Raw genomic sequence first — 12,167 nt, forward strand, 5'->3', positions numbered from 1 at the left:
AGAAGTTTATAGAAATGCTTTTATGTTTTGGTAAACTCTCTGATACAGAGAGCAGCAGCTTTCTTAATGGAAGAAATATTGTTTATTCTTTACTTTTATTTACTCATTTTTTCCTTAACTAGATAAAGCAATGTGGTATTTCAGTGATGTACCTAATAAACAATCTAAATTAATTAACTCTTCCTTTCTCCTTTCTTTAGATAGTTCCTCATTTCTTGATTTATGTTTCTGGATAGATACGTATTTAGACTGATTTTTAATATAAAATGATATAAAAGGATTTTATCGTTTCTGTTTTATATTGAATTTTAAAATTTAGATAAAGATATATATACAAATCACTATCAAAAAAAAAAGTAAGAGCTGAGCATGTCCAGGTCAAGTGAAAATCAAGAGACTTTCCATATCTGAGCGTTGGCAGGTATAAGACCACGGGATGCCCACGGCACTTCAGGACTCATAGAAGGGCATTTCCCTGAACATGCCGAAGCTGAGGATGCTCTTGAAACAGAGAATCCCCTACCCAAAGGTGTTGCCTAGGAAAGAAGACAGGCATGGACGGACCACCATTGTGGCCAAAGATAAAGTCCATCCAGAAAGTTAACTCAGAAGTGCCTTTAAATTTGTGACAGAGTTCATTTTCATTCTCGCTCCTGTCTGCCCTAAAAGCTGATACAAATGCCATGGAAAGCCATATAAACTTCAGATTGTCAGGAATTCCAGGAACTGCTTTTGCAAACCAAGCGGTCTCACCCTTCACTTCTGGGGCACTGACCCAGCCCGTGTAATAAACTGTGACCCAAAACTAAGCAAAACAGGGAAATCAAGGTCTGTTTGGTGGAAAAAGGACAAATGAGAAGTGGCCATTTTTACTCCAAGCATCATTACATGCTCATTGGTAATAAATATGTTTGCATATGTACATACGTGCACATGCGTAACATCTCTTTAAACTCATGATAACAACTCCTTTTGGTGCAAACAATAACAGAATCACAGAATCTCCTGGATTGGAAAAGACCTGTAAGATCATCTAGTCCAATCATTAACCTAACACTGACAAGCCCACCACTAAACCACGTCCCTGAGCACTATATCTACACGACCCTTAAATACCTCCAGGGATGGGGACTCCACCACTGCCCTGGGTAATAGATATCACAGAGAATGTTTTAAAAATGGAATCATTAAGATTGGTAAAAAAACAGCACACGCAGGTAAAGAATAAGATTTACTTGTGCTTTTAAATTAAAAAAAATCAACTTTTTACACGTGAAAAAACAAAATCAAGCTTTCCTCAGCAAGGATCATTATTCAAAGGACAGCGTATTCTGGGCCGCAAATGCCATCTGCTGCTATTACAGCAAGAGATGGAAAAATGTAGTTACTTTCTGCACTGGAAGAGCTTATTCTTCTCTCATTACGCTCAAAGGTGATGATAATTTGGCATTTTTTAGCCTGTCCCCTCCCTGACCACAAAAAACATTGCCTATGTGTTGAAAGGGAAATCCAGCACAGGTTTCCAGCAGAAAAGCTCTGGTGGGAGGGGGATGAGGCTGCTGGGTGGCAGTTGGGCTGTACATGAGGATAAATAAGCGTGAAGATACTGTGTCAGAACTGAAATCAAGCAGTAGACAACATCCAGCTGATTATGAGAGCAACACCTACACTCTTACAACATTTTATATAACTGAAATATTAAGAGAAAAATAAATGGATTTCACAGTTCAAGCATCTGTTCTACTCCTAAAAATGCAGCTCAAAGAGAAATAAAGTTACAGCACCAGTGCAGGCATTGCAGGAATGTAACACACAGGTTATTCACAGGCTTAAGCCAGGCAACAGCTACCTTAAAAATGGCAAATTAGGAAATACATCTTACTACATGGCTGAAGATGTTATTTATTAAAATATTCATTAGATGTTATTTATTAAAATATTCATTAAACACATTGATACATGCCCACCCTGGGTCACAACATTGAGTTGTTAAGGCACATCACGATAAATTTAGTACTGTGCATTTGAGCTTGTTTGCCATCTTGCAACAAAGGGTGACTGTCACAGTGCAGCATGTCATGGAGTCACCGTCTGGCTCTGCATCTCCTCTCCTTGCCAGACACTGGATGGCCCCTGCCAGGGTAGACCCCTCCGTTTTCAAAGTGTCTCCATGTGAGAAATACATCACAAGGCCTGGCATTCCCACACTTACCTGGGGTTTGCAACTTCCCAAAGGATCTGCCATCCATCCATCCATCCATCCATCCATCCATCCATCCATCCATCCATGCTATGGTATACGCTAATTTCTTGTTTCAGCCATTTGTCCTGCAAAACTTTTCTTACTCCCCAAAGCACAGCTACCACCAGTACACCCCACCCAGGATGCTGTCTTCCAGTTAGCCCTCTCCTTCCTGCATCTCAAGAGGCTTTTAGTTATTTTAACAGTTATCACAAGAACCACTTGATTTCTGTAATCATCTAGAGGACCAAACTGTGTGTAAGAAGTTTAGTTTGCCCAGCTGACATTCATAAAAATAGCAGTAGCATACCCATGAGTTTATCCAGGAACGACTCCTTTTTGGTACGTACAGAAGTTCTTTGGAGCGCCGATTCTTTCACTCATGCTTACCTTTCTTTCATGAAATCTACTGAACCAAAGGCATGCACTACATAGCTATATTTTTCCATCATACACCGTGAACATGTTTCTCTCATGAGGCCACAGTTTGCCTTTTAATTTAGCAGCATTTTATATAGAACACACATTGCACGTTATTAATAAACATTATAAGTTTTAAGGTCTGTGTGTCACATCAATCACCGCCAAATCAGTTTAAAAAAAAAAAGGGCACTTGGCTGCATGGGCTGAAGAGTGACAAAGGTGGCTGGACATCATCCTAGCTACATCACTTACTTGGCTGCTACCATCTGCAGCCTGAAGAAGGACTTCAACCATTTATTAATGCAGACATGTATTCTCAGAACCAAAGCCTTCGCTGTTAGATATTGGCACCGCTCCACTGAAGTCAGCTGAATGTTTGTAACAAATGAACAGCTCCTCCACAGCGAGCAAAATTTCGCCTTCCTTTATGTATCATCCCACATGCCCATAGGATTTTGCCTACGTGATTAAAAGAGAATGACTCACAATAGTGGCTGCAGTGTCTTCCAAGCCTGTTCCCACCTCCTCTGTTGTGCTCTACCTTCCAGCTGACCTTATTAGTAAAGCCAGAATTAAGAGAAGAAACCTTTGGCTGATTAAAAGGGTAATACTAGTTCAGAATGCTGTCACGCGTTTATCCCTGGAATCCACAGCACCTCCAACACATGGACTCAAGTTAAGTGAATTTGGTCTCAATGTCTTGTTCCTGGGACAGGAGTAGTCACACATTTAATTCCTAAGCTCATAGAAGGTCTTGAATAAATACATTAGATAATACTGTTTGTATCCAGTTCATTCACCTGAGTACTCTGTAAAATTTTAAAAAGGGAACTGTCATATGAATTTAATACACAATACAGGATCTTGCTGCTTCATACATTATTTAGTTTTAGAACTAAGAGAGCTTTCATAAACTCATCTAAAAAGTAAGTTTTCTCTTCTCTTCCACCTTTAATTTTAAAACCTCTCCAGGCTTGGAAGCCCACATGAGAGAAAAAATTAAAGTCACTTCAGAAATCTCCAAAATAGCAGTTTATGCATTCAAATATGTAACAGTCTGTTTGTTGGTGGGTTGTGTGGTTTTTTTTCTAGGCTCAAAATGTTTTTCATCATGATTTGACACATCTTCAAGTAAAAAAATCAACTGAGGTATACAAATGTGGCTTTCCATGAGTTTAATAAGGGGGGTGGCAGCGAGTCCATGGACTAACATGAGAGAACCAAACTTTGAACCTCTGACAACAGATACACGGCAGCTCTCATTTATTTTGGATTTGCACTGAAAATAATTAGTCTTGATTGCCTAGTCTTGTAATTTTGCAATAAACTTGGGTGTACACGGATATGTCAGAAGAAAGCAGGTCCGCTAGTTCCTTGTGGAACTTCCCTGCTCTCACCAGCGCCCACCCACCATCCAGTATGTCGGGCAGGTGTCACGGCACAACTCCAAGAACTGAGGAAAAGGCTTTTTCTACCTGGGGGAAAAAAAAAGTACCATGGCTTTTTGCATTAAATACCTTTATCTCCAGTTCTTATTCTGTCCTCCACCTAAATATAAACTGTGAATGGCCTAGGCATGAGATGGCAGGTTGGATGCTGAAGTGTGCAGTTCCCACGGGACTGTTTTTCTCTTCAAAGCAGTTCACGTTCAAGTCAGGCAGTACCTGAAAATCCTTCTGTACCAACTACCTGTATGGACACTATAGTTAATGTATCATCTTTGTACAGCTGAAGACAAACACAAAGTAAGATAAAAATTGGACAAGATTATGGAAAATATTATACTGCACGAGAGTATGCCCAGCATGATTACATTATAGTCAGAGCGATGTAACTGAATTAATTTCCAGTTCCTAGAAATGCGCTAGAGTCCCCACAGAGGTGTAAGAATTAAACAGGCTATAAGTACATTGTGATTTTTGTCTTCAACCTTCAGGCTACTGTTATCTGTGATGGCTTCATTCTCCACACACATACCAGCACAGTGGTCGTTCTGCTCTAGTGATGCACTGCCGTGTACCACTTCAGCTCCTGCCCACGCCATACCCAGAAGTGTTGTGTAGGAGCTGTAGGTGTAAAATGTAAGGAAGGCCAGGGCTACTGCAAAGAGATCCCCACTCTGACCCAGTCCCAGTTCTGCACCTCCATCTTTTTGGTTTACCTGCCTAGCACATCTAAGAGTTAAGGGACAGAGTGTGTTACAACAAGCAAGCCAATGCTTATTCCAGTAAAAGACTCCCAAGAGTACATGGTTCACAAGATAATGCCATCCTAGGATAACTGAAGTGGGAAGGGACCTCAGCAGGTCTGTAGTCCACTCTACTGCTCAAAGCAGGGCCAGCTTTGAGGTCAGACCACGTTGCTCACGGGGTCTTGAAAAAAGGATGGAGACTACACAACTTCTCTGGGCAAACCCATCTGACTGCACTCATAGGGAAAAAGGTTCTCCTTCCACCCAGTCCAAACCTGCCTTGCTTCCATTTATGACCATTGTCTCTTGTCCTCTCCCAATGTGCCACTGTGAAAAGCCCAGCTCCAATACTTCAGTCACCTCTTCTAGACACTCCAGACAGTGGTACCATTAGGTAGTAGCCATCCCTTCTCCAGGCTGACCCATCACAGCTTCCCTAGTTGCTCCTCGCAGGGCAAATGCTCCAGCCCCTACTGCCCCCTCTGTTGAGCCCCCTCTAGTTTGTCCATGTCTGCCCTGTGCTGAGGGGACCAAAACCAAACATAGTATCTAGATATGGTCTAACAAGTGCTGTACAGAGGAGGATAATCCCTTCTCTCAATCCATGGGCTATGTTTCTGTTCATACAGCCCCAGAAGCTGTTGGCTTACTTTGCCTCCAGAGCACACCACTGGCTCACATTCAGCTCACTGTCCACCACCACCCTGGGGCTTCTTCCACAGAGCTGCTCCCCAGCCCACCCAGCCCCAGCTGGTGGTGTTGCAGAGGCTCTTCCCACCATGGTGCAGGACCTGACATATCACTTTGCCAAGTTTCATGACATTCATGTTACCCCATTCTTTCAGCCTGCCTAGCTCTCCCTGAACAGCAGCTCTGCCCTTGGGTCTACTGACTGGTACCCCAATTTGGCATCACCTGCCAACACGGGAAGAGTGCACTCTGTCAACCTTCTACAGGTTGAGAGGCAGAGGAAAAGCAAGTGTTGCAGACAATCATTGTCATTTAACTGCTAGGTGGCTTTGAAAAGTCACTGGATCCCCCCATAGCTTGTTGTCTTCATATGTAAAATGTGGATGGCAGATCTAGAACACTCCAGGCAGTACCCTAAGAGCCTCGGAAGAAAATATCTATTCAGATCTTTGTATCATTAATTGTTATCATCATTATTGCTACTTGCTTCCCGAGGTCACAAGTCTGTTCCCTAGCAGGGTTTAACAGAACTCGTAGGAATTTACAGGGAATACTCTCATATGTCCTTGTAAAGATGCATTATGAAGGTTCTACTTCGTCTCACTTTGCAGATTGGCAGTGCTCAGACTCCTGCAAATTCTACACTCTTTTGTGCCAGAATCCTCAAGCTGAGGTAAATGCTCAGGCTGCAGTGGCCTGAGGGCAGAGGTTGACAGGTGCAGTAACGTTCCACCTCTCTGCTTCATTGCATCAATGAATAAATGCATATTCCTTAGCTCTTAACTCACATTACAGTTCAATTATGCTATGTCAGTCACTAGAAACATATACCGACGGGTGTCTTTCTGTGTGCTCACAGTGTCTTCCTTTTATCTTCACCGATACCAAGACTTCATTAAACTCCCACTTAGTTATAGTCCCCATTAAGCGTGTCAGAATGGTATTACAGTAGAAAATAAAAACAAGTCATTAGAATGGAGATTGACTATAAACGTAGTTTTAAACCCATATATACGTTTCACAAGGGTGGTGATGATAGTATGTTCAGAGGTACATTAATTGAAGAGCTATGTAAGAAACATGTCCTGCAAATGAGCTATGTCATACATATTTTGCATGAAGACCACAACTTAATGAACACCCTGTTTAATTTTTTCTGTAGGCATCATGATCAGTTTTTTGTGTATTAATTTAATAGAGTTCACAGCGCATGCAACCCACCACTGAAATGGATACTGAATAGCAAATAAAATTTTCTTCATGTGCTCAGGTTTACCCCAATATGCAATAAATATGGAAGAGGCTCTTCATACATTAATTTTTTTCCCAGCCCTTTGTATATACATTCCCCTGTTCCACACAAACCCAAACATCCTCTCGGGCAGGCTTTATAGAAAACACCGTAATACCCAAAAAGCATCATTATCATGTAACGGGTTTCACTGTGCATAAGTTTTAGCACTCATAACTTCAGGGGGTTTCTTTCCTCCTTTGCACTTAAAGACGTAAGTACAAAAGATGTGTTCCACAAAAGATTCGTACTTTTGTAAGAAGGTGTTGGCTATTACTGCTTTTAGCCAAAATATTACAATTTTGCTGTCTTCTCTCTGAGATGCTCTTTTCTCACACGTATTTCTTGGTCATATTAGGTTAATTACCTAATAGGCTTTTTCCCTAGTACCTGAGGGCTTTGTCTCTTTGAGGTCAGTGAAAAAAAAACAAGACATAAAATCCATCTGTTATTAATGTATTTCTTTTGGCCCATAAAACCTGAAGTGATTTTTTTTTTTCAAGTGAACAGAGTGTTAGTATTGCCTTTGTAAGCATGATTCATTTATAATTTCAGTGTACAATATCACTCATGTTTGATCACAAAATCCTCAAGAAAGCATCTGCAACACTATCTGGTTTTAAAGTAAATGCATATTGGGCAATAACAGAGCCAGGTTTCAAGGATAAAGGAATAAAATCATCCATGTAAAGATTCTCAGCTCATAGAGAATCAATAGATTGTACAATCACATAGATTGTACATACGTATGTGCACATACACACACACGTGTATATACACTTTCTGTAAAGGAAAGTGGCCGTTTTTGTCCTGTGAGTTTAGCATTTTACTCCATATTAGTTCCACTTTTTAAAATCTGGATACTCTGGAGTGTCTCTTCTTCCATCTTGATGTAACATTTTTGCTTCTTTCTTTTGCCATTCCTTTCTCTTTCTTAATCGGTCACAATCAATTTTTTTCCACATCTTTTTCTCAGCCATAATCCACATTGATAATATGTTCTACAAAGAAACTCTGAATGTCACCTTACTGGTATCCTCTACATATGATTTAATCTAATGGTGACTCGTGAAAACGCCAGTAAGAATCTTTAGTATTCCAAAGTAGTACATCAAAACATTCAAAATAAGGATGTAATTCTCAGCAGCAGCCAGTGTTATGAGCCCCTCCAAGCTGAAGCTCAAATTTTCTCATTTGGGTAAAATTCTGAAAGCTCTCAGAGTGCCTCTAACAAGAGCAGATGCTGCTGTGCAACTGTATGAACCATACTAGAGACGCATATTAAAAGCAGCACGTTAAAATAATAAAAAAAAAAAAGGCTATTTTAAAGGATATTTACTTGAAAGCCCTGGCTTAATGCAGAACAACAAATAAGCAAGTGTGTGCTGCTTTCCAATACACTCATCATTTTGTCAGCCCACTTCAGGAAAATCAATTCGTGCAGTTTGTCTACAAACCGTGTTATGCACTAAAATAGTCACCGTTCGGAAGATCACCGCTTTAGGAAGAAAAGGAGGAAACACTCATGCGTCGAAGCAAAACTGGGGAAAAAGTCATCCGTTGAGAAAAGGCAGTGGAACTTTTCCGTACGTTTCGATGCCCGATTCCAGCCCTGAAGCGGTGCGGCGCAGGAGGGAGGGTGCACGCCAGGCCAGTGCCAAAAACGGTACATATGTACCCGATGTGCACGCGGAGCCCGCTCTTTCGGTGAAGGGCAAACACTCCTGTTCTTTTTAACTCCATTTCATCACCACCAGAATTCGTATGAACATTACCAATGCAAGATCATTATTCCAGCAAAGAAAGAAGAAACGATACGGCGGGCTCATGCTGCTGGTTTAACACACTTGTTACAGTGACGCTGTATTCCCTAATGCTGCCCCAAAATTTGCCGCTTAAAGGGCCCTGCCAGTTTCAAGTGTTATAATCATGGCATAAATCTTGTAATTAATCCCCACAATCCCAACTCCAAGTTGTTTATAAACATATAAATGATACCGAGTGCTCGTCACGTTACCAATCATCAAAGGGTCGCAGATTTTAAGGCCCCGAGGAACCACCATGAAATCATCGTGTCTGACCTCTTGCGTAAAACAGACAGTTGAAAACCGCTCCTACGTTGATCCCTCCGCTACAGGGGGCTGGAGCCACGTAGGGCAGACCTACGTGTCCTGCCTGAAGGTTACTCTCCTACACACTCACCTGGAGAGCAAAAAGTACAGCTGAGCACTCGTGTGACACAAGGACATGGCGAGGATGCAGCTCTGGACGTCTTTGGACCTCGGTTAACCTTTTGTCTCGGCAGAGCCCCTCCTATGCTGGAATGATCTTCAGTGCTCATTGTAAGATTGTTTTAGGGAAATGGTGTAGGATGCACACAGGGCATACCATGAAGACACTGACCCTTATCAATCCATTTCATGGGGAAGGACCTAGACAATAAGCAAACCTGCGATACGCATTGTCCAGTTACTCTTACATGCTGCTTCCAGCAAATATTTAATAAACCTTCAAGGAATTTGCCTGGATAGGGATTAAGTAAAGAATGATCTATCCAGAAACATACGGTATGTCTAAGTCAGATGTGAGAGGGTTCCTGGGACCACACTATTGCATGCTGCCTTGCAGCAGGAATTAATCCATAAAATTCATTACACTTCTGCTGATGAAGCAGTGGTATCTTCTTCACAGTCTTTTTTCACACAAAAAGGCAAAGTGTTGAAATACCCTTTTACACGATGCTTGAATAGCCTATTAAATTGCTTTTGGACTAACAACACGCTTTCAGCCTGTGACATTACCAATTTTTGCAATATGGTAAAGATTTCTCTTGGCTCAAGCAGGTACATGACAACAAACTGCCTTTACCTTGAACAAAGACACTACTTACGAAGTTCCAACCCACCTTACAGCAAAAAGTACATACAGGTGATCTATATCTACCTGATGCTATTGTACTCCTTGTTGCAGTCGCAGATGATATTTCACATTTCACCTCTGAAACACTACAATACATTAGGAGAGAGCAAGCTGGTGAAAACTGTTGAATTGGGGCAAGAGTACCTAATAAAACTAAATAGAAATAAAATAGTCACCAAACTTCTGAGCAAGCAAGTAAATAAATATAAAAATAAGGTTTGTAGGCACTCCACTGTAACCAATTTGCCCTTGTTGACTGTTTTAATAGTTCTCTCAACTTCAGTAACATCAAGTTTCAAATTCACTGTCAATATTTTTCTGACTCTGTGAAAACCAACTGCAAAATTCCACACTGACCTCAGCAAGGCCAGGAATTCATTTTCTTATATGCAACAGGAATAGGCAGGTTTCATATTTTTAGGATTTTGCATTTGTTAATACACAATAATGAACACACACAGTATCGATCCAGAGCCAACAAATCTGTGACTTCAACTATAAATCAAATACAATACTGCTAATCATTGCTCCACTTATTTTTCAGTTGTGCTAGGCTGAAAAATACCCCTTAGTGTTTATACAAATGCATATATACATATTTATATATAAACACATATATATTAACCTTATTTAGAATAAAAGCTGTTAGAAAAAAAGTATTTTCTACATCTTGTCTCCTAGAAACGATATGCTTAAAATAATAATGAGCCAGCTGGAAACACTAATGGTCAGACAATAACTGAATAGACTATTTCATAATTTCTGCAAATATTAAGCTGATTAACATTACTTGTGACGGGTACTATAAAATATGTTTGGTCATACCAACATTTCAGGCATTTAATCACATGCACACAAATCTGTCAACATTTAAAACTTCATGAAAAGCATTTTAATTTGCCATGTTCCGTCCAGTTCTATAACTAACAGTTCGAAATACTGTTTTAATGTGAAATAATTAACACTAAACGGCAAAGTGTCTCTAACCGTATCGCCCACTAGCTCCTGCCAGCTGGGAGAGGGGCAGAAGATGCGCGCTGCTGTTAATTCGGAAGGGAACATGTGACACAACCTGACACGTAGAAGTGTGAGGAGGTTTTTGCCACTTAGGTAAAAACAAGTTTACTGACTGGTGAAACTGAAAAAAAAAAAAAGAAAAGAAAGAAAGAAGAGGACTCAGAGGTTATTTGGTTTTTTATTTCTGCATAATTAAACGCGTAAGGAAAAAAGAGCTATGGCCATTTTTTAATGCCTTTAAGAGCTTCCCCCTCCTCCTCCCTTCTTCCCTTGCTGTTCAGAGCTGTTGAGTAACAGACATTTCAGAGTGTGCACCAGGGAAGTAAACAAATGCATTGCTACTGTAGTTGCAGGGCAAGGAAACATTGATGTCACTGCTGCTATAATCACATTAGTAGGGTGCGTTAACGGTAATGTCATGTTTGATCAACTAGTCAGGTCAAAAGCCCTTCGAAATACAACCTGAACAGAAGCACAACCCAAAATGGCAAGAGAATTGACTTCCGAACAGTTTCCTTCCAATCACAGACCCCTGTTGCAAAGGTGAGCTTTCGGTCACCAACACTCAATGTCAAATCATCCTCAATCACACGATTACACTTTACACTTGGATACATCCCCGTTCCCCCCTCCCTCTTTAAAACCGAATTTTGATCTTTCTCTTATTCCCCGACGTGTACACACCCCCGCACCCTGCGGAGCCCGAATACATCCCTGCCAGGGATAACGCACGCAGCTGGAGTTTGCTGAGAGCTTGTCTGTCAAGGACAGAACCATTGACAGCGCGAGTGTTGAGGACCAGTTTTCTTTCAGTAGGTCTTTTTCACTTCAAACACAATGTGTTGCTGTCTCTCCCCTTTAGCACACGGTACCCAACACAACCAAACGATAAGAGCAGAAATAGCCAAATGACAAATTCTTTCAGGTGGGAAAACGGCTGGGCAGGATACGTCCCCTGTAGCGTCCCAGCGCACTCGGCACATACATGTTCACCAATTGCGTACTTTTTTAATCAACATTTTCTGACATCGCCAGGCTGGGGCATGTGTTTAACCCTTGAGCCTTAACCCTTTTGCAGAGAGCAGCATGTAGGAAATGCGGTGTCGGTCAGATCTGACAAGGACCGCTGCCATCCACAACTTCCCATGCACATTTTTCTCTCATCTCCCTCCCCTCCTTCCACCAACCTGCCCCTGGGAGGGGGAAAACTCATCCCGCTTCGCATCCTCTCCCCGAAGGATGCCTGCTGGTGCCCACCGGCATCTTCCCCCTCATTTTCCGTTACTTCCCCGGTTTGCCCCCAGACTGATAAAGCGTTGGCTTTTTTCCCCCGTCCCCTGGGCTCACCTTTTTCGGTCTGCCTGGCGGCGCAGCCACCGCCTGCATACCAATGT

The 12,167-nt window shown here is 41.5% G+C and overlaps 1 protein-coding gene across 1 annotated transcript in view; it reads left to right on the forward strand.

Moving 5' to 3' along the window:
* Positions 1 to 481: 481 nt before the first annotated feature.
* The window catches only part of CD99 (CD99 molecule), a 96,564-nt gene continuing 84,878 nt past the window's right edge, over positions 482 to 12,167 (forward strand). The window contains exon 1 of the mRNA XM_009889461.1: positions 482 to 599. Within this exon, the coding sequence (XP_009887763.1) occupies positions 482 to 599 (118 nt within the window). The remainder of the gene's footprint in view (positions 600 to 12,167) is intronic.

Source organism: Charadrius vociferus, unplaced genomic scaffold (assembly GCF_000708025.1).
Source record: "Charadrius vociferus isolate BGI_N301 unplaced genomic scaffold, ASM70802v2 scaffold26, whole genome shotgun sequence".
Taxonomy (NCBI): Eukaryota; Metazoa; Chordata; class Aves; order Charadriiformes; family Charadriidae; genus Charadrius; species Charadrius vociferus.